The sequence below is a fragment of the Anabrus simplex genome, chromosome 5, assembly GCF_040414725.1.
Source record: "Anabrus simplex isolate iqAnaSimp1 chromosome 5, ASM4041472v1, whole genome shotgun sequence".
Classification (NCBI taxonomy): Eukaryota; Metazoa; Arthropoda; class Insecta; order Orthoptera; family Tettigoniidae; genus Anabrus; species Anabrus simplex.
In genome coordinates, this window is record NC_090269.1 from 73,915,316 (window position 1) to 73,936,075 (window position 20,760).

Sequence of the window (20,760 nt, forward strand, 5' to 3'; positions counted from 1 at the left end):
GGCGTGGCACCTCTGTCTGGACTAAAACACAGAGCGTGCTAAGTGGAGAGGGCGTCATTTGTTTATTCAGTCTTGCTCGTTGTGGAAATCAGCCACGTAGGGTGCTGTATCGTGAATTTGCAAACTACACAAAGACTCTGTTTTAGAAAATGTAGAGTCAAACGTTTAATAACTGTAGCCTGAAGAAATAGGTAGTACCCGAACTAGGAAAGGAAGATAGACTTCAACTCAGAGACCGTGTGTGGTAAAGCGCTAAGAATTTTGTTAAATAACTTTCGACTGAGTATACTGTACTCTCAGCCCCCACGTGAAATATAAAGGAATAGGAGTGAACGGAGTGCGCCAGCAGACGTTTGACTGTGTCTCTACTTGCAGTTAGTGCGGTAAGGAAACTACGATAAGAGCTACCAATAGCACAAGACCTTCCAACACTCATCAATCAAGCAGACGGCATCGCCATGAATCAACTCCAGGAGTTGAACCGAAGACCAGCGACCCAGGATGAAGACGAAGTGATTTTGGGCTAAGTCAAATTACTGAGTCCGGCATGGAGGGGCCGTGAGGTCACCATGACAAGATAAGTTTGAACATATGTTATTAGAATGAGATGGGGACAGCTAGCTTCGCATATAATTTCTTGTAAATATTTTTTGTTATTTGTTTTACGTCGCACCGACAGAGGTAAGTCTTATGGCTACGATGGGACAGAAAAGGCCTAGGAATGGGAAGGAAGCGGTCGTGGCCTTGATTAAGGTACAGCCCCAGCATTTGCCTGGTGTGAAAATGGGAAACCATGGAAAACCACCTTAAGGGCTGCCAACAGCGGGGTTCGAACCCACTATCTCCAGGATGCAAGCTCACAGCTGCGCGCCCATAACCGCACGGCCAACTCGCCCGGTTTCTTGTATATAATCTTTCAATAAGCCCTTATGGCAATCATGTTATTTTACTCAGGACTTCGTATGTGTAGTAAGTGCAGTAGCTTTGAATTATTTGTTGATGGTAATGAGGGAGTTAGGTTCGATTTAGGTTTGATTTAGTGTCTGATAATGTTATGTTACATCGTTGGATTATTTTGTATAGTAGTTTTGCGGAGCTAGGATCTTTAAAATATATAAACGATATAGATGCCTTGTACCGTCGAGTGGTTGACCTTTACTTAGAGTACCACGCAACCTAACAATAGGGCCAACATGCTATATAAATGTGCATGAATTTCACAGTTGTTGAAGAAGCTGAGGGTCAGATGTCCTCAACGTCGTATTAGAGAAGGTTAGCCAAATTATTCCGGCGAGTTTTCTCATGACTGTGCACGTGGCATGAACCGGGGTCTATAAAGAAATGAAATGCACGGTTGATATTCCGTTTGATTTGAATGGCCTGAAAAGAGGTCCAGCATATAAGCCTAATTATGAATTTGAGGAAAGTGACTCATATACCAGAGTAATGTTTGTTATATTATTGAAGGCTAAGAGCGCCTGTAGAGTGGTCCGTATTTGAAGGGATGAGGGTTTGTCCAGCTGAGAGAGCTGTGGAGTGCATGAGGTGGGGGCCTCCAGCCACGTGACAGATCCCAGTTGTGGGAGGAACTTGGCCGTGTTATGGTAGAAGACTGCTGACGTAATGCTTTGTTTGTACTCGAGGAGAGACGGGATTGCGCTCCCCCTCTCACCAGGGAAGGTCAATGCCATCACCCAAGAAGAAAGTCGCTTAATTCACCAAGCCCGCAAGACGAGTGTATTTCTTTGTAATTTTTATTTCAGATGGGGTGGTACTTATGATTTTTTTCTGTTATTTATTTTGTTGGTTCTTTCAGTGTTTGTCATTTGATTGAGTTTGGTTAGAGGTATAGCACGTATGCTTTCTAGAGGTTGCGAGTTCATACTCATCTTTTGACAATGAGCGCGGGCTCATCTTAACTTCAGTGCCTTTTGGGGGTGACAGATAGTCCTGTATTTGTATTCATGCGTATTAGTGTCCCGAATTTATGGGAATAATGTTAAATTTCGTTTATTTATGTGCGAAGAATTTATGTTCCCACAAGTACGAATATTACTGTGTAAAATCTGTTTCTAACTTATCAAGATATAAAATGCAGTGTTTATGTAATATTCCCACTGTCTCAGAATAGATTATTGATCACGATGCCACTTCGTGGCTACGGAGGTGAACTTGTTTGTTTGTGTACACATTTATGGGATTATTAATGTTCTTTTCGTCCGATTTTTATGTTTTCAATTATTAAAGTTTTGTTTGTGAAATTCTTATCCTCATTCACTCACACAATCGTGATTCCTGCCTTGTGATATCTTTAAGATTTATTTTAGTTTATTTTGGTTCATGTTTGTGGGTTACTGTAGTCACGTCCTAGTTCGTGAACCATGGGCAACGGCTGAGTGGCCTAGTAAGTGGTCCTGAGAGTCGGGATACCAGTTGCTATGGAATGGGAGTGGGCATCTCGGACATATTCTGAGTCGTGGCCCTCCTTGTGCTCAGGCGGCCAGGACTACACAATTCACCGGTGGTCCATAACCCGTTAGAGGAGAGATCCTCACTTGGACTATGTGCAAGTAGGGCAGCATCCTGCTTCATGAATTTACCGAGCTCAGAACACTTTAAGCAAGCCTCGGACCTATGGGAGTAATGGAGTCCCACTCCCATTTGACAGGCGAGGGACTCCTTGGAAACAACTTGGCGAACGAAATGGAATTCGATGGGGAGCTATCAATATTAATGGGGCTTATGGAAGAAAGAAGGTAGAACTTGCTGAGTCAGCAAAGAGGATGCATCTGGATGTGCTAGGAGTAAGTGATATTCGGGTAAGGGGAGATAAGGAGGAAGAGATAGGAGATTATAAAGTGTACTTGACGGGTGTTAGAAAGGGAAGGGCAGAGTCTGGGGTAGGGCTGTTTATCAGGAATACCATTGCACGCAACATAGTTTCTGTTAGGCATGTAAATGAGCGAATGATGTGGGTAGATTTGTCAGTGGGAGGAATTAGGACAAGAATTGTGTCCGTGTATTCACCATGTGAGGGTGCAGATGAGGATGAAGTTGACAAGTTTTATGAAGCATTGAGTGACATTGTGGTCAGGGTCAACAGCAAGGATAGAATAGTGCTAATGGGCGATTTCAATGCGAGAGTTGGGAATAGAACTGAAGGATACGAAAGGGTGATTGGTAAATGTGGGGAAGATATGGAAGCTAATGGGAATGGGAAGCGTTTGCTGGACTTCTGTGCTAGTATGGGTTTAGCTGTTACAAATACATTCTTCAAGCATAAGGCTATTCACCGCTACACATGGGAGGCTAGGGGTACCAGATCCATAATAGACTATATCTTAACAGACTTTGAATTCAGGAAATCTTTTAGGAATGTACGAGTTTTTCGGGGATTTTTCGATGATACAGACCATTATCTGATCTGTAGTGAACTAAGTATCTCTAGGCCTAGGGTAGAGAAAGTGAAATCTGTCTGCAAACGAATAAGGGTAGAAAATCTCCAGGATGAGGAAATTAGACAGAAGTACATGGATATGATTAGTGAGAAGTTTCGAACAGTAGACAGTAAGCAGGTTCAGGATATAGAAAGTGAATGGGTGGCATACAGGGATGCTGTAGTAGAAACAGCAAGGGAATGCCTAGGAACAACTGTGTGTAAAGATGGGAAAAGGCGAACATCTTGGTGGAATGATGAAGTGAGAGCAGCCTGTAAACGTAAAAAGGAGGCTTATCAGAAATGGCTCCAAACAAGGGCAGAGGCAGACAGGGATTTGTACGTAGATGAAAGAAACAGAGCGAAACAAATAGTTGTTGAATCCAAAAAGAAGTCGTGGGAAGATTTTGGTAATAACCTGGAAAGGCTAGGTCAAGCAGCAGGGAAACCTTTCTGGACAGTAATAAAGAATCTTAGGAAGGGAGGGAAAAAGGAAATGAACAGTGTTTTGAGTAATTCAGGTGAACTCATAACAGATCCCAGGGAATCACTGGAGAGGTGGAGGGAATATTTTGAACATCTTCTCAATGTAAAAGGAAATCATCATGGTGGTGTTGCAAACAGTCAAGCTTATGGGGAGGAGGAAAATGATGTTGGTGAAATTATGCTTGAGGAAGTGGAAAGGATAGTAAATAAACTCCATTGTCATAAGGCAGCAGGAATAGATGAAATTAGACCTGAAATGGTGAAGTATAGTGGGAAGGCAGGGATGAAATGGCTTCATAGAGTAGTCAAATTAGCGTGGAGTGTTGGTAAGGTACCTTCAGATTGGACAAAAGCAGTAATCGCACCTGTCTATAAGCAAGGGAACAGGAAGGATTGCAACAACTATCGAGGTATCTCATTGATTAGTATACCAGGCAAAGTATTCACAGGCATCTTGGAAGGGAGGGTGCGATCAGTCGTTGAGAGGAAGTTGGATGAAAACCAGTGTGGTTTCAGACCACAGAGAGGCTGTCAGGATCAGATTTTCAGTATGCGCCAGGTAATTGAAAAATGCTACGAGAGGAATAGGCAGTTGTGTTTATGTTTCGTAGATCTAGAGAAAGCATATGACAGGGTACCGAGGGAAAAGATGTTCGCTATACTGGGGGACTATGGAATTAAAGGTAGATTATTAAAATCAATCAAAGGCATTTATGTTGACAATTGGGCTTCAGTGAGAATTGATGGTAGAATGAGTTCTTGGTTCAGGGTACTTACAGGAGTTAGACAAGGCTGTAATCTTTCACCTTTGCTGTTTGTAGTTTACATGGATCATATGCTGAAAGGTATAAAATGGCAGGGAGGGATTCAGTTAGGTGGAAATGTAGTAAGCAGCCTGGCCTATGCTGACGACTTGGTCTTAATGGCAGACTGTGCCGAAAGCCTGCAGTCTAACATCTTGGAACTTGAAAATAGGTGCAATGAGTATGGTATGAAAATTAGCCTCTCGAAGACTAAATTGATGTCAGTAGGTAAGAAATCCAACAGAATTGAATGTCAGATTGGTGATACAAAGCTAGAACAGGTCGGTAATTTCAAGTATTTAGGTTGTGTGTTTTCCCAGGATGGTAATATAGTAAGTGAGATTGAATCAAGGTGTAGTAAAGCTAATGCAGTGAGCTCGCAGTTGCGATCAGCAGTATTCTGTAAGAAGGAAGTCAGCTCCCAGACAAAACTATCTTTACATCGGTCTGTTTTCAGACCAACTTTGCTTTATGGGAGCGAAAGCTGGGTGGACTCAGGATATCTTATTCATAAGTTAGAAGTAACAGACATGAAAGTAGCAAGAATGATTGCTGGTACAAACAGGTGGGAACAATGGCAGGAGGGAACTCGGAATGAGGAGATAAAGGCTAATTTAGGAATGAACTCGATGGATGAAGCTGTACGCATAAACCGGCTTCGGTGGTGGGGTCATGTGAGGCGAATGGAGGAGGATAGGTTACCTAGGAGAATAATGGACTCTGTTATGGAGGGTAAGAGAAGTAGAGGGAGACCAAGACGACGATGGTTAGACTCTGTTTCTAACGATTTAAAGATAAGAGGTATAGAACTAAATGAGGCCACAACACTAGTTGCAAATCGAGGATTGTGGCGACGTTTAGTAAACTCTCAGAGGCTTGCAGACTGAACGCTGAAAGGCATAACAGTCTATAATGATAATGTATGTATGTATGTATTTGATCAAGTCAACCAACGTCCGCGAGCTTGCCGCTGACTAGCCGGGTAAGAAGAGGACAGGAATAATTTGGTAAAATGTGCCTTCTCACTCTGTGACCTACCTATTTTTATTTATCAACGACCCAGTAAGGTACAGTGTGCAGTAACAAAGCTTAGCCTTGTTTAGATCACACAATACTACAAATATATAGTATATCTATAAAATAAAAAGTAATTTTGTTTGTTATTTGTACAAATCTACACGCTTTCATTGGCAGTACAAAAAGTTACACCGAGACACATGAAGCACCCGGATGGCTCGTAGATGTAGTTTTATTGGCAAATTCAAATTTGAACCCCAAGTTGTAAGGGGGTACTAAACAGTAAACTTTAAGGGAGCACCAAACAAAAATATTCACTTACGTCTTTTGATGTTTGTACTTCGAAAGATATGTTTTCAACGAATTTATAAGAGAAAAAAGGTGAATGTGTCAACAATTATTACTAAGTACTTTTTATTTGTCGTTAAAACCGATTTTCGTACGACTCGAAGAATTTGTACATTTATGCTCCTATTAATGTGTCACGTAATATTGTTTATCCTACGGAATTCTATTTTTGATTTCGCAGTTAGAAAAGGTGTACAAAACGAATCGATATCAATAAATCGCAATAGTTCCAAAACTTACCATTCTGAAAGAAAACAAATTTAGTTCAGTTCGTATTTTTTATGTATTTTCAAGTATTTGTTGATATAATACGTATTCCATTATATTATATCAAGGGCACATGTGTATTATTTCACTGCCGGTACCTCGTAACTTTATAAATACGTATCTGTGGGGATATTTATGAACAAAATGACTCAATGAGGGTGGAACCCGCAGGTAATTGCTGGTCATTTTATACAATTAACTGATATAAAGTAATTTCTATCATGCTTACATACGTCCATTCCTTCTTTAACGAACAATACACAGCCGGTATTTGTTAGATAGCTGAAAAAATGTCGCCCTTATTCAGTTCTCTCCTGAGCCCTATCTTAAACATACAGTATCTTCCATCTGAAGTGTTAATGATGGAATAGATGGGTTTCATCCTGCAAGAGTGAGTATCGGTGTTTCTGTCCAGGGTGATAACAGCGTTACTGATTTTTTGCTAGCTGATTACCATGAAGTTCATTTCCTGAACTTTTGTTTTAAGACTAAACTCATTCCATAATTCGTTCATCCTGTTCAAAGAATTTGAAGTTCAAAATGCTTAGCCGATGTCACATATTTACACACGAGTTTACGATAATTCACCTGGGAAAGCAGACAGTGGAAAATCTGGCCTAGTTGGTAACGCATGTTTATATCTTGCTACTCTACTACAGATAAAAGAGTCAATCAAAAGTAAACCAGTAGTGTTTAGCAAGAAGTGAGGGTTCCACCACATAGTGAAATGTACAAGACAGCGTTATTGTACACAAACACGTTAAATGTGTTGCTCATGAGGTGGGGCAAGTATAGGGATCATATTTCTATTCCATAATACTGTCCCATAATATAACTAAACAAACGTTTAGATTAACTTCAACCTCCAGTTCTTTTTCTGCCATCATTTTTCAGTTTTTGAAAGGGAAAAATAAATTTACGGGCATTTAAAAATGCATTATTGTATTTTATGTTGTAAATTCTGCACACATTCAAAATATCTGAGCTGAAATCAGTGTCGAATCTGTAATAATTGGGCCCCCTCTCAATATTAATTTATGGCCCTCTTGCACTAGAAGATTATTTCTTGCGTTGTCAAATAATAGAAATAAGTATCAAATAATTAGAATTATCTTACTCAATTATTCGGTGTTTACGTTAATATTTTAATTTCAGCTCACGTTCTCTATACAAGCTATTGAAAATGGATAAATACTTGCTTACAACAACAAAAGAATTCAGTAAATACTGAACAAGACTTTTTAAAAAATGGAACTCACTTCTACAGACAAATGTTGCATATTTGCGTAGTCTAGTCAATAATATAAGTTTCAAATGCCATGCAATTTTATGTTTACAAGTACACTTATTAGTTTCTTTTTATAGAAAGCAGATGTATGTTCAGAAATATATATGAGGTCAGATCAGAAAATAAGTTGCACTTCCCAGCTATGGCCATTTAATACACCACCTATACAACATCAACACGACTATAACGACATACACTGTAACGTCACTTTCCACGTAGTTTCCAAGAGACTCCAAACATTTCTGCGAACGCACAACCAATTTGTCGATGCCGGATTCATAGAAATTTCCTCCAGCGTTCTGCAACCACTCGGAGATAGTGGCCTTCGCCTCCTCATCGGTCTGGAAACGTCGACCACCGAGCTCCGTTTTGAGCTTATCGAACAGATGAAAGCCACATGGCGCTAGGTTGGGACTGTAGGGTGGATGTTGCCAGACCTCACACTTCAACGCTGCAGCAGTTCTCTCGTTTGGCGGGCCTTGTGAGGTGTTGCGTTATCCTGCAACAAAATCATACCGGCGCTCAATTTCCCCCGGCGCTTCTCTTCAATCGCTTTACGCAACCGGTGGAATGTTTGACAACACGACGCCGCGTTGATCGTCATTCCTTTCGGCATGAATTCCACGTGCAGCAAACTCTCCATGTCAGAGAACACTGTCGCCATAACTTTACCGGCTGAAGGTTGAACCTTGGCCTTCTTTAGTTGTGGTGATGAGGGGTGCACCCATTCCATTGATGTTCGCTTCGTTTCGGGGGTGAAGTGGTGGACCCACGTTTCGTCGCCTGTGACGATTCGCCGCAGAAACCTGTTGCCGTCTGCGGCATAGCGTTGCAAAAATGCCAGGGAGGGTTGGAAACGTTGTCCCTTGTGTTCATCGGTGAGAAGACGTAGGACCCATCTTTGACACAGCTTACGATATCAAAGGTCCTCGTGAACAATGGCGAACACACTGCCATACGACATGTTCAGCTGCGTGGCGATTTATCACAGTTTAATTCGCCGGTTCTGTCTAATAATCGCATTCACACTGTTGGCCTTTGCACGGGTCCTGGACGTTTGGGCCTGCCTTCGCGATGGTAGTCCGTGATGTCCGTGCGTCCGGCTTCGAACTGCTGACACCACTTTACGATACCTTGCTGTTAAATGGCCCGCTCCCCATACACAGCACTAATTTCACGATGAATGTCCGTGCAATTCTTCCTTTTGGCCCTTAGGAATCAGATTGTCGCACGCACCTCATATTTGGAGTGAACGTCCAGTTGACGCACCATTGCATTTGGCCGCTATTCACACAATACTAGACGAGACACCACAGCGACCTGCCTAACAGACGTGTGGGCAGTGTCTGTCCCTTTCTCCGCTGTGCCCACGTTTGCGACACACAGCGCGTTGCTGCGGTGCGTTAGTGCAACTAACCTTTTGATCCACCTACGTATTTATAACAAGGGTAGGATTTGTTTGGCGTTAATTTTTCAGAAATTTGGTGAAAAATATATAACATATCGTGTTCATAGTTCAAAATTGGGAAGTCATTTCGTGAAAATTTCCTGATAATTTTGGCACTATACATTTATACACAATATTAATAAATCAATAAATGATTTTTCAAGATATGACATTTGCAACACTTATGGGAAAATAAAGTTAATAATAGTAAATAATAAATTTTACCTTTTGAAAATCAATCTTACTCGGTTATATTTTATATTAAAAAAGTGTGGAGCAAAAACAAAATCGTACACGGAGCAATAAATCTTTCATTCATGTTCGTTCATCACACATCAGCATACAATGAGTAACTACATTTTGTTTCTTAATACTTATTCTCATGTCAGACACTACCATATTGTACTATGAAGACAACCATTCGTTATCAGCGTTTACAAGAAGTAATCACAATGACTGCATACACTTATCAACAAACTCTGTGAACACATCACCTCTTGCTCTATATGCTTCCCGTATGGCAACTGCACCCAGCACAGATTTATCATTATACACGAATACACACTTAGATTATCTGCATAACTCTACATAACCTAAAAGCAAATCACGTTGTTCACCAACATTTTCAAACTCCGGTAATTTACTGAACATTGCTTTAAATCTATAAATATATTCACCCCAACCGGGGAAATTAATTTTTTATTCAAAAATATACAATAGTGCTTGAAATATTTCAATATTTCAGTATTTTATGCGCTGATTTAGCACATACGTACTTGTAACGAATAATGGACTGCTGATCTATTCAGTTAAATTGTTAACTTTAACATCAAACTGACCACACTATATTAGTTCACATTTGCTTTTTTAGAGATTCAGTTCGTGAAATTAACAAATATACTGCGGGTTTCTTGCGTGTCTGATTATATAATGTATGTTTTGTGATCAGCTTGCAATTCAGAGCAAGGAAGGAAGCCTGGATTTTCAGAATTTTACATTTGTCTGCATTACAAAAATATTCCTAAACTAATTTTTGACCTTGACGTGATAGTGGATTGTACTGATGGAAAAAAATAATTCCTTCAAAATACTCAAACAGATATTCCATGTAAATAAACCAACTTGACCATCTTGTCACAACAGGAAAAGGAAACAATTCTGGTGTGAGGTCACGACAAATTTCCGAAACAAATATTTTATACTGTGATTTGGTTTTCTTTGGAATTCTAAAAGCACTTTTTTGACCTGAAATAACACAAATATGATCTTTCAGATTTCTCTGCCATATTTCTCCTACCAGATTAAATTTATGATACCAACATGTGAAACGAATCAAATGATCTCCTATTGGTACTCTCAGAGTTTAAACACATTTCAGCATGTAAGTGATACTGTCCGTACAAATTGATTTTACATTTGATTAATTTATATTTAAATCATTAATTGTTTTACTACCACTTGACTCGTTGTGGAACACGAATCAAGATAAAGTTTCTGAACTAATTTCCCTTCTATAATTCCAATAAGTACCACAAATACACAGTTAGCATTAGAATAGATCGTTTTATCACAAAATATTATTGCTGGTTTGCCTTATTTCCTTCCTGCAATTCCTTTTAATTAATTAAAAAGGGCCTTTATTAAGTATCAGTAAAGTAGCTAGAAAGATAATACGGGGTTTTCAACTCTATCTATGCCGATGCTGTCAACCTTGACCGTATTATTGAGACATGCGGCTTAAATATAGTACTAATAGTGGTACGATTAGGAAGTATCTCGTTCCCGCAAACCTACAAAAGAGATGCTATTATATTATTAATTTTTACATTTTTAACAATCCGAATTATAAACCCCAACACATCCACATCACTTGCTACGCAGCTGTTAAATAGCATAATCTATATATATATAACGCTAACGTGTATGTTTCACAAAACTTAAACTCTTAAACCAGAGAGAATTGAAAAGAGCGGTTTGCATCAAAGTCTTCCAAATCTTCTCTATAGTACAGGAACAATTTTGCATTTCTTGAAAAGCCAGGATAAATATTTTTATTCTCAAGATCAAATCATTAAATTATCACCCAAATTGCAGGCAAAGACTTACCCTAACCAGCAATACATTCTGTACTTAGCAGGTTTCTAAGCGACTAACAATTTCATTAATACTCTGACATACCATATGTGATTTTCATCCTTAGCGATGTCATTGCATGCAGCCTTGTTTGATTAGTACCTGTCAAGCCAAAGAGTATACACTTCCTTTGATGATGGAAGAATACTATTCTCTGCTAGATACTCTTTGATTCTCTGACCTTCCGCAGCTTCTGAATATACTCAACAGATGGCAGAACGTTCCTAATAACTTACATGCTGCTAAGAAAAAACAATCTACGTGCGTACAGACGGGAAGGTATCAAGTCGACTAGCCTTCTGTATGACCAAGACCGACTCCAATCCTCACACCTCAATACTACTCTCGATCGTTCAAAGATGGCGAATAGATTCGCAGCCGGACATGTGGAAATTTGGGTTTGTTTTGGTTTGCTGTTACCGTATGTAGTCGGTGTAATTTCATGACAGTTGGCGATAAATGTTAATTTGTTTGTAGAATATAAGTGTGCAAGTGTATTTATATGAGCCAGTGGACTGTTTGGATCTGTAATCATGCGCAGTTATATGAGAATGTGTTTGTTTTGATCGTATTGTGAACTATGGTAATGTCTCTCACACAACTATTAAGTTTTCTACGGAATAAAACGTGAAGAGAGAAATGGATTAGAAATATATATCGTGATTATTTTGAAGTTGACGACGAAACTGTAGTGGGCATAAATTATTTTGAAAATAAGTCTGAAGTTAGGGAAGACTTTCCTCTAATTCCACACGGTGAACCTATTCGTGTTCCCAACAAATATTAATTTAAACAGAATATAATTGATATTTTGATATTCCGTCAGAGTCTATGTGGTTTAAGTGTCGAGTGATTTAAATGCAAGTGTATTTTTTTTTTTTTTGCTAGGGGCTTTACGTCGCATCGACACAGATAGGTCTTATGGCGACGATGGGATAGGAAAGGCCTAGGAGTTGGAAGGAAGCGGCCGTGGCCTTAATTAAGGTACATCCCCAGCATTTGCCTGGTGTGAAAATGGGAAACCACGGAAAACCATCTTCAGGGCCGCCGATAGTGGGATTCGAACCTACTATCTCCCGGATGCAAGTGTATTTTACAATAATCTGTGCTTGCCTGCAGAAATATTCGGCTGGATCTTGGAGTACAAAAAAACTTATAAGTGTGATATATGGAGCAATCTGTATACTGTTACACAGAAGAAATAGTGACTTGGACGGCTTAGGTGGGTTTGTAACGCAGGGTTTAACACTACAAACACCTTCCGATTCATGCTGTGGTTATCTGTCAACAAGCAGTCCACACCGAAATGAAGCTCGTCCATGTGGTTAAATATCAGTGTTTATTGCCAATAGAGATTATGCACTTATGTTCTTTAATGGGTAAAAACCTACTGTATTTTTAGTGTCTGAACGTTTCGTTATTAAGGTTACCACCATTGTGTGAAGTGCTGCTATGCCATACGTCAACATTATGTTAGCATTAACAGGGCCGTTCATTGGGTTAACAATCATTTCGGCTGTACTTGGGCTGAGTGGCTCAGACGGTTAAGGCCTTCTGACCGCGATTTGGCAGGTTCGATTCTGGCACAGTTCGGTGGTATTTGAAGGTGCTCAAATACGTCAGCCTCGTGTCGATAGATTGACTGGCACGTACGTAAAGGAACTACTTCAGGACTAAATTCGGGCACTTCGGCGCCTCCAAAAACCGTAAAAAGGTAGATAGTTGGACGTAAAGCCAATAATATTATTATTTTGGTTGCACTTCCCTTTGATTGGGTGCTGAATATAAGAAATCGTCCACGACTTCAAACTTAATGAAACAAATTATGTTTCATAGTTCTTAGAGCGAATAAATTGAGAAATATCACACATTAACTTAATTTGTAACTTTCAAAATGATGTTATAAATATAATTTTAACAGTTTTATCATGTATTTTCATCTATCCAGCAAAGTGAAATCTGAGAAAATACATTATTTGACTAAATGACATTTCTAAATAATCAGCTTGTTGTTCCCTTTTCTAGTAGAATATGTGTGATTGTAGCTGATTATATGTGGTACATACTTGTTCGCGATGCGTTTTCATATGTGAAAAAGTTATGTTTCTCTATGATGTAACATTTATTAAGTTAAATTTCAGCCATTGTACGTTATATTTTCGCGCTAGCCAATCCCAGCAATCCGGCTACTTCGGCCGCCATGTTTCTTTAATATTAATGCGTGAGAATTGGAGTCGGTCTTGGTATGACTATTAATAAAGCGCACTGGCAAACTCTTTTTTTTTTTGCTAGGGGCTTTACGTCGCACCGACACAGATAGGTCTTATGGCGACGATGGGATAGGAAAGGCCTAGGAGTTGGAAGGAAGCGGCCGTGGCCTTAATTAAGGTACAGCCCCAGCATTTGCCTGGTGTGAAAATGGGAAACCACGGAAAACCATCTTCAGGGCTGCCGATAGTGGGATTCGAACCTACTATCTCCCGGATGCAAGCTCACAGCCGCGCGCCTCTACGCGCACGGCCAACTCGCCCGGTGGCAAACTCTTGAGAAAGTGGCAATATCGTTTGAAAACCTTAAGATCCAGACACGGCCGAATGATCGAAAAACAGGGAATATTGTATGGAAGGAAGTGTGATAAACAAAATTACGAATGACTCAATTATTATTTACCGGGTATTAAATGTTCATGACTAAATGACTAAATGACTAAATGAATAAATGACATTTCTAAATAATCACCTTATTGTTCCCTTTTCTAGTAGAATATGTGTGATTGTAGCTGATTGTACGTGGTACATACTTGTGCGCGATACGTTTTCATATGTGAAAAAGTTATGTTTCTCTATGATGTAACATTTATTATGTTAAATTTCAGCCATTGTACGTTATATTTTCGCGTTAGCCAATCCCAGCAATCCGGCCACTTCGGCCGCCATGTTTCTTTAATATTACTGCGTGAGAATTGGAGTCGGTCTTGGTATGACTATTAATAAAGCGCACTGACAAACTCTTGAAAAAGTGACAATATATCGTTTGAAAACGTTAAGATCCAGATACGGCCAAATGATCGGAAAAAAAAGGAATATTGTATGGAAGGAAGTGTGATAAACAAAATTACGAATGACTCAATTATTATTTACCGGATATTAAATGTTCATGACTAAATGATTAAATGACTAAATGACATTTCTAAATAATCAGTTTGTTGTTTCCTTTTCTAGTAGAATAGTAGGGATAAAACTATGACTGAAACAGTCATATCAAGCCGAGTTATCCGACCTACTTATAAGGAAAGTTTCGGAGCATCACGGGTCCGTTAGTTAATAACAAAATGCATTTTACCCTTGGGAACATTTTCTTTGTGCCCATTACGAACTCGTATTTTGCTCTTTCATTTATTCTGTGCTTGAAGACTTTACTAAAAGTTGCACTATCTTTCCGGTCCAGAATCCTGTGGACTCATTAGCTGAAAGGATTTATGTGTCATTTACTTTGAATGTGTTTTCCACATGAATCACGCCTTTCCCACTGAATTCGTTAGCACGAAAGATAAGACTAACTTCACGACTTCTTCCCCACTTAGTCAACATGATGGCAGCAAACTGATCTAATGTTTCGACAAAGTGGGCCTACCTAAAGTAGTTTTAAACTCCTCAGAAATGTAGAAATACACCTACATTAGTGATTTTTTGCAAATTGTATTTAATCTCTTTCTCATGCATTGTGTCAACGTTACAGGTCCGGATGGTCGCACTCGGTTAGGAAAGTGTAAAAGCAACAAGAGAGACAATGGTTGAGGAGGCGAAAGGGAAACCCCAGAAATAATAGAAGTTCTTGTGGTTGTGCCTTCCATTACTCTTGCAGCTAATAAACAATACATAACAACGAAGGTACTTAAAACAAACAAAATGTTCCCAGGGTTAAGGGAAATATTTTCACCGACGATCCTACAGGTCATAAATGGGACTAACAGATTTTTGGGCTAATGCACCTTTCCAAATGATTTCTAATTACTTTGTAGCCAACACGTACTAAATGAATATATTTCCTGAATATTAATTTTAACAAAAAATGTCATTGTTTCTGTGAGATACTGCGATAAAATTGGAGCCATGAATTAGTTACTTTTGTGATGAATCGTGCAAATACGTCTTGCTGCAACTCTCCGTTACATTTCGCGTTTATAGCTAATAACACAAAGCCTTTCTCCTTCTTATAAGAAACAACACATTAAATTTCATTCAAGAAGAATGAAATGAACAACGAATTAAACATAGAGGAATTTACTTCACTAGCAGAATGGCTAAAATCTAGCCCGTCGTAAAGAAGATAAACCGAAACTATTGCGAAACAATCAATATGGACTTCAGAATGGCCAATCAACCTTGCATTCCGAGGAATTATTCTGTATAGGGTAATAAATAAGTTAAAATATTGTGGGCAACTACAAAATGTCCTCGATAATGTTGTGAGATGGACAATAGGCAATGGTATTTATAATAAACAGTGTTAAAAGTCAGGTTGTGTGCTTCACAAATAGGAAAAGTCCTCTCAGTTTTAGTTATTGCGTTGATGGGGTGAAAGTTCATTATGGGAATCATTGTAAGAAAGATCTTCTTTGAGGTAATCACATAAATGGGATAGTAAATAAAGGTTACAGATCTCTGCACATGGTTATGAGGGTGTTTAGGGATTGTAGTAAGGATGTAAAGGAGAGGGCATATAAGTCTTTGGTAAGACCCCAATAGAATACGGTTCTAGTGTATGAGTCCCTTACCAGGATTACTTGATTCAAAAACTCGACAAAGATCCAAAGAAAAGCAGCCGATTCATTCTGGGTGATATCCTACAAAGAGTAGCGTTACAAAAATGTTGTAAAGTTTGGGCTTGGAAGACTTGGGAGAAATGAGGTGGCTGCTCGACTAAGTGGTATGTTCCGAGCTGTCGGTGGAGAGATGGCGTGGAATGACATTAGTAGACGAATAAGTCTGAGTGATGTCTTTGAAGTTAGGAAATATGACAATATGAAGATAAAGTTATAATTCAAGAGGACCAATTGGGGCAAATATTCGTATATAGGAAGGGGAGGTGGGGATTGGAATAACTTACCAACGGAGATGTTCAACAAATTTCCAGTTTCCTTGAAATAATTTAAGGAAAGGCTAGAAAAACTGCAGACATGGAATCGGCCACCTGGGCGACTGCCCTAAATGCAGATCAGTAGTGATCGTTACGCATGACAGGAGCGGGGACCTAAACTGGCTACATTATCTCTGACCTTTTGCTGATGTAAATTGGCGGGAAAATTATGGATTTTGAGGTGGTCATAAGGGATGTGTTGTGCACACATCGCTATGTTTACATTGTGTATATATAAGAAGTGCCATTTCAACCGCATTATTAAAGTTCAAAGTATGTAGACAATCTTTAACGAGTTGTGAATATTGTTCAGTGCTAGAGGTGTATATAATATTGTGCAAAATAATGTCTATTGTTGTGCTGTAATGGCTATATTTCCCAAAATGGATCGTTCGTGCTGAGTACTAGGTTGTAGATTAAATTATACTGTTCCAGAGACTTCAATTTATAAATCTTCCGAATATAAAGACTTAAGGGAGAAATAGATAGAAATGTACGCCACGAAATTTTCGAAGTCGAAGACCAAACCGTTAAATGTATCGAACAAAGATTTGTGCTTAGGAAATATCTCTTTCCAACAGAAAGTGATGAGTGTTCTATGGAGACGATTGTACGAGTAATAAAGTTTGCCAAGTGCTGCGAACAAAACTTGATCCACATTTGGTGACTGCAGAGCAAACGGCTGGTTCTCCTTCACGTAGTAATGAAGGATGATAGCGTTTTTTAATTAAGGTAGGCGATAGTGATAGACTTGGCAATATAGATCAATGAATGCTTGTTCTGAAGTGTCGAATTCGTTGGATGTGAAAGTTTTTTATATATGTGTGTGCCATCCAAGACCGTATACATATGAGACTGGGATAAGCTGTATAATGGGATTTATACCCTAGCGAATATTTAGGAAGGAGCCTTGACTTGAGAGTAATACGACCGGGCGAGTTAGTCGTACGGTAAGGGACGCGCAGCTGTGAGCTTTCCTCTGGATGACAGTAGGTTCCAGTCCCGCTGTCGGCAGCCCTGAAAATGGTTTTCCGTAGCTTTCCTTTTTAACACCAGGCAAATGCTGGACTGTACCTTAATTAAGGCCACGGCTGCTTCCTTCCCACTCCTAACCGTTTCCCATCCCATCGTCGCCATAAGACCTATCTGTGTCGGTGCGACTCAAAGCAACTTGTAAAAAAGAAAAAAAGAAAAATATAAAGATGTAGGAAATTACAGTATGCTTTCGAATGATACTGGACTATTAGGTTCAGCTTATGTACAGTATTCGTCAGAGATTCTGATATGGGCTACTACAATGTATTATATCAAAGAGCCTCTCATTCAGTACAAATAACTAACGTCAATCTCATCAAGTATAACTTTGTTAGAATAGGTTCGTAAGAATGCCTAAATTTGGCCATGAAAGCCTTGTATCCCATAGCTATCGAGAAGCAGAAGCTTGCTCTAGATCTGAGAGGTGGCATGGAATGACAATGAGCGGAGCTTTGAAAAGTAGGAAAGATTATAATATGAAGATAAATTTGAAATTCAAGAGAAAAAATATTATTTTATAGGACGAAGAATAAGCGATTGAAATAAATTATCGATGGAAATGTTGGATAAATTTGCAAGTTCTTTGAAAACGCTTAAGAAAAAGCTAGGTAAACAATTGATGGAAAATTTGCCACCTGGATGGCAGCCCTAAATGCAGGTCATCAATGACTGATATATTATTTATTTTTCATTCATAGATTGATCTCATATCCTGCTACTCGAAACAGCAGATACAAGTTCACATAGGCTACTTCCATTAGCTTGGACAACACACTTTTCTAGGTAATTTTCGGAACGGCACGTGATTTAAACTCTCCCCGATATGGAATTTAATACCAGCGCTAATTGTTATTAGGGGCTGCCTGGCCGAGGCGGTAAAGGCGTGCTCGGTTCGGCCGCAAGGACGAGGGATTCGAATCCCCGACAGTAAAATTTAAGAAACGAGATTTCCACTTCTGGAGGTGCACATGGCCCTAAGATTCACTCAGCCTACATCAAACATGAGTACCAGGTTAATTCCTGGGTGCAAAGGCGGCCGGGCGTAGACCTAACCACTCTACCCCATCAAGTGCCGAGGTTATGGATAGTGGAAGCCTTTACCTTCCACCCCTCCAAGGGCCTTCATGGCCTGTACGGAGATGACTTTGCTCTTTGCTTTGCTTTTTTACTTATGATTATTACTAAGGCTCGGATGTTTAATAAAAGTCATATTTTTTCTTTGTCTCTATTTTCTTGCCTGATTGGATTTTGGTGAAATTCAGGTGATCATCGTCACAATTAAGTGATTTTTATTTGTCATATAAATGCATATTTTAGCTATTTTTTGTCATAAGGTCATAATTTGAGCTATTTTCGTAGAAACGTCATATTTCAGTAATATTTCGGCGGTTTGACGACAGCTGTAGCTGTGCAAAATCATCGTCAACTTTCCGAATGAGAACTAGTATTCACAAAACTGCTTCCCGGTATCACATCTGTAGTTAATACAAGTGGAATACTCTGCCTCTTCTATCGAGATTGCGCAGGAATTGTTTTCCAACAGTTTGTCAGAAAGTCTGGCATATATTAAATCGAAATGTTATCGAGTGCAATTACTCGTTTAGAAGCTGCTAGCTTAGAAATTCATGCGAGTATTGAAATTGTGAGAAGTGTTGAACTTTCAGTACAACAGTCACATGGAATAGTTGGCGTCAGTGTAAAACGGAAACTTCAAAACGTGCCATTGCCATTTCGATTTATAACTTATTTTAATATTTCGTCACATTTGAGGTCATATTTGCTTGCTTATTTGGGCTATTTTTACATCTTAAACATCCGAGCCCTAATTATTACAGATAAACACCATAATGAAGACACCACTAAGCAATAACACAGCATTTCATAAAGTATTCTAACAAGTATATGATGCTGACCACCACAATGCACTTATCATCAAGTACAGAACATCGTATGTCTCATGTAAGGTGATACTTCCACAAAGCATGGAACTTAATTACTGATCTAAGTATGCCATTTCTTACTAAAGTAAAGACATATCTAAAAGAATATGGTAGAGGCATTACCGACAACTTGTACGCAGCATGTACATACTCAGCTCCGAGAACAGCTAACAGAATGATCAGACGAGCCATGGTGAATCAAGACTATTCTATGATAAGATATAATTTATATAGCACGATATACAACATCCGGAAGTGTACACAATGCTACTTCGAATGGGTTTTATCAATATAAATGACCTCGACTTCCTAAATACATTATGTATTGTTGTACAGAGATGATAAAAAGATATTCATCTCATTATTTTAGATCTTAATACAGATTATTACAATAACATTCAACTTCTCTACCACACAAATTTCCTCTCTAACACAGCAAAACGTGTTTCCAGAATTTCGTAATCTACATGTAATCCAATGTACATACGTGCGCACATTGTTTAGTAAATGGAGTAGAGTTAGAAATTCTCATACTAAAATGATTCCTTTTTTAGAACTATGCTTCGTCGTTTATATGGTAGATGTTTTAACAGTTTTATTCGTTTTTTCCTGTGTCTGTACGTGAAGAGAAGAAAGAAAATTTTACTTCAGTAAATGCCAATATTTTAGGCCGTACTTGCGACTTCTTCTTACTTGTACAAGAACAAAGAAACAAATCAAACCTTGGCGCAACAGCACGACGACTACTGCCCAAGCAAGTGGCCTGCAGACAGTAGAGTCACTTGACGAATTCTTCAGCCATATTCCTTGCCTTTCTTAACCGGGTCATTGCATCTCGTATCAAATAACCCCTCAATGCGTCCCATGTTACTGAATGAACTACGTTTCAGTCCTAATTCCATATTTGAAATCCCGTGACTAGCCTGGAATTAAACCTGGAGACTCCAAGTAAGAGACTGGCACTGGATCTATTCTCCAGTCGTCTGGTCTATTTTTATACAGTGCTTCATAGGTGAACAAATAAAGGCCTGTAGTAGCAATTCCTGTAAAAATGCCAATAATAATAATAATAATAATAATAATAATAATAATAATAATAATAATAACGGAAATTTATCAAACTTTCTTTAAAACAATACAAGAGACTTTTACAAAACAATCGCTGAGTAACTATCAAGTTACCAAGTTACCAAGTTAAACGTCTGGACGGGCTCCTGGTCACAAATAATAAAGAAAACTGTATTATTTTCGCAAACTACTTCCATGAACTTTTAAACTGCAAACCTCCTGTAGAACAACTCTCATTTGAACAACCTATTCCAAGTCCAGATTCAGAACCCCTCCTTATTAGATGAAATCATGCAAATAATCAGTGAACTTAAAAATAAACAAATTCCCCGGGGAAGATATGTCGCTGAAAT

The 20,760-nt window shown here is 39.0% G+C and overlaps 1 protein-coding gene across 1 annotated transcript in view; it reads right to left on the reverse strand.

Moving 5' to 3' along the window:
* LOC137500982 (uncharacterized) overlaps positions 1-19,531 on the reverse strand; it is a 70,743-nt gene extending 51,212 nt beyond the window's left edge. Inside the window, exon 1 of the mRNA XM_068227770.1 lies at positions 19,463-19,531. Within this exon, the coding sequence (XP_068083871.1) occupies positions 19,463-19,531 (69 nt within the window). The remainder of the gene's footprint in view (positions 1-19,462) is intronic.
* Positions 19,532-20,760: the final 1,229 nt, after the last annotated feature.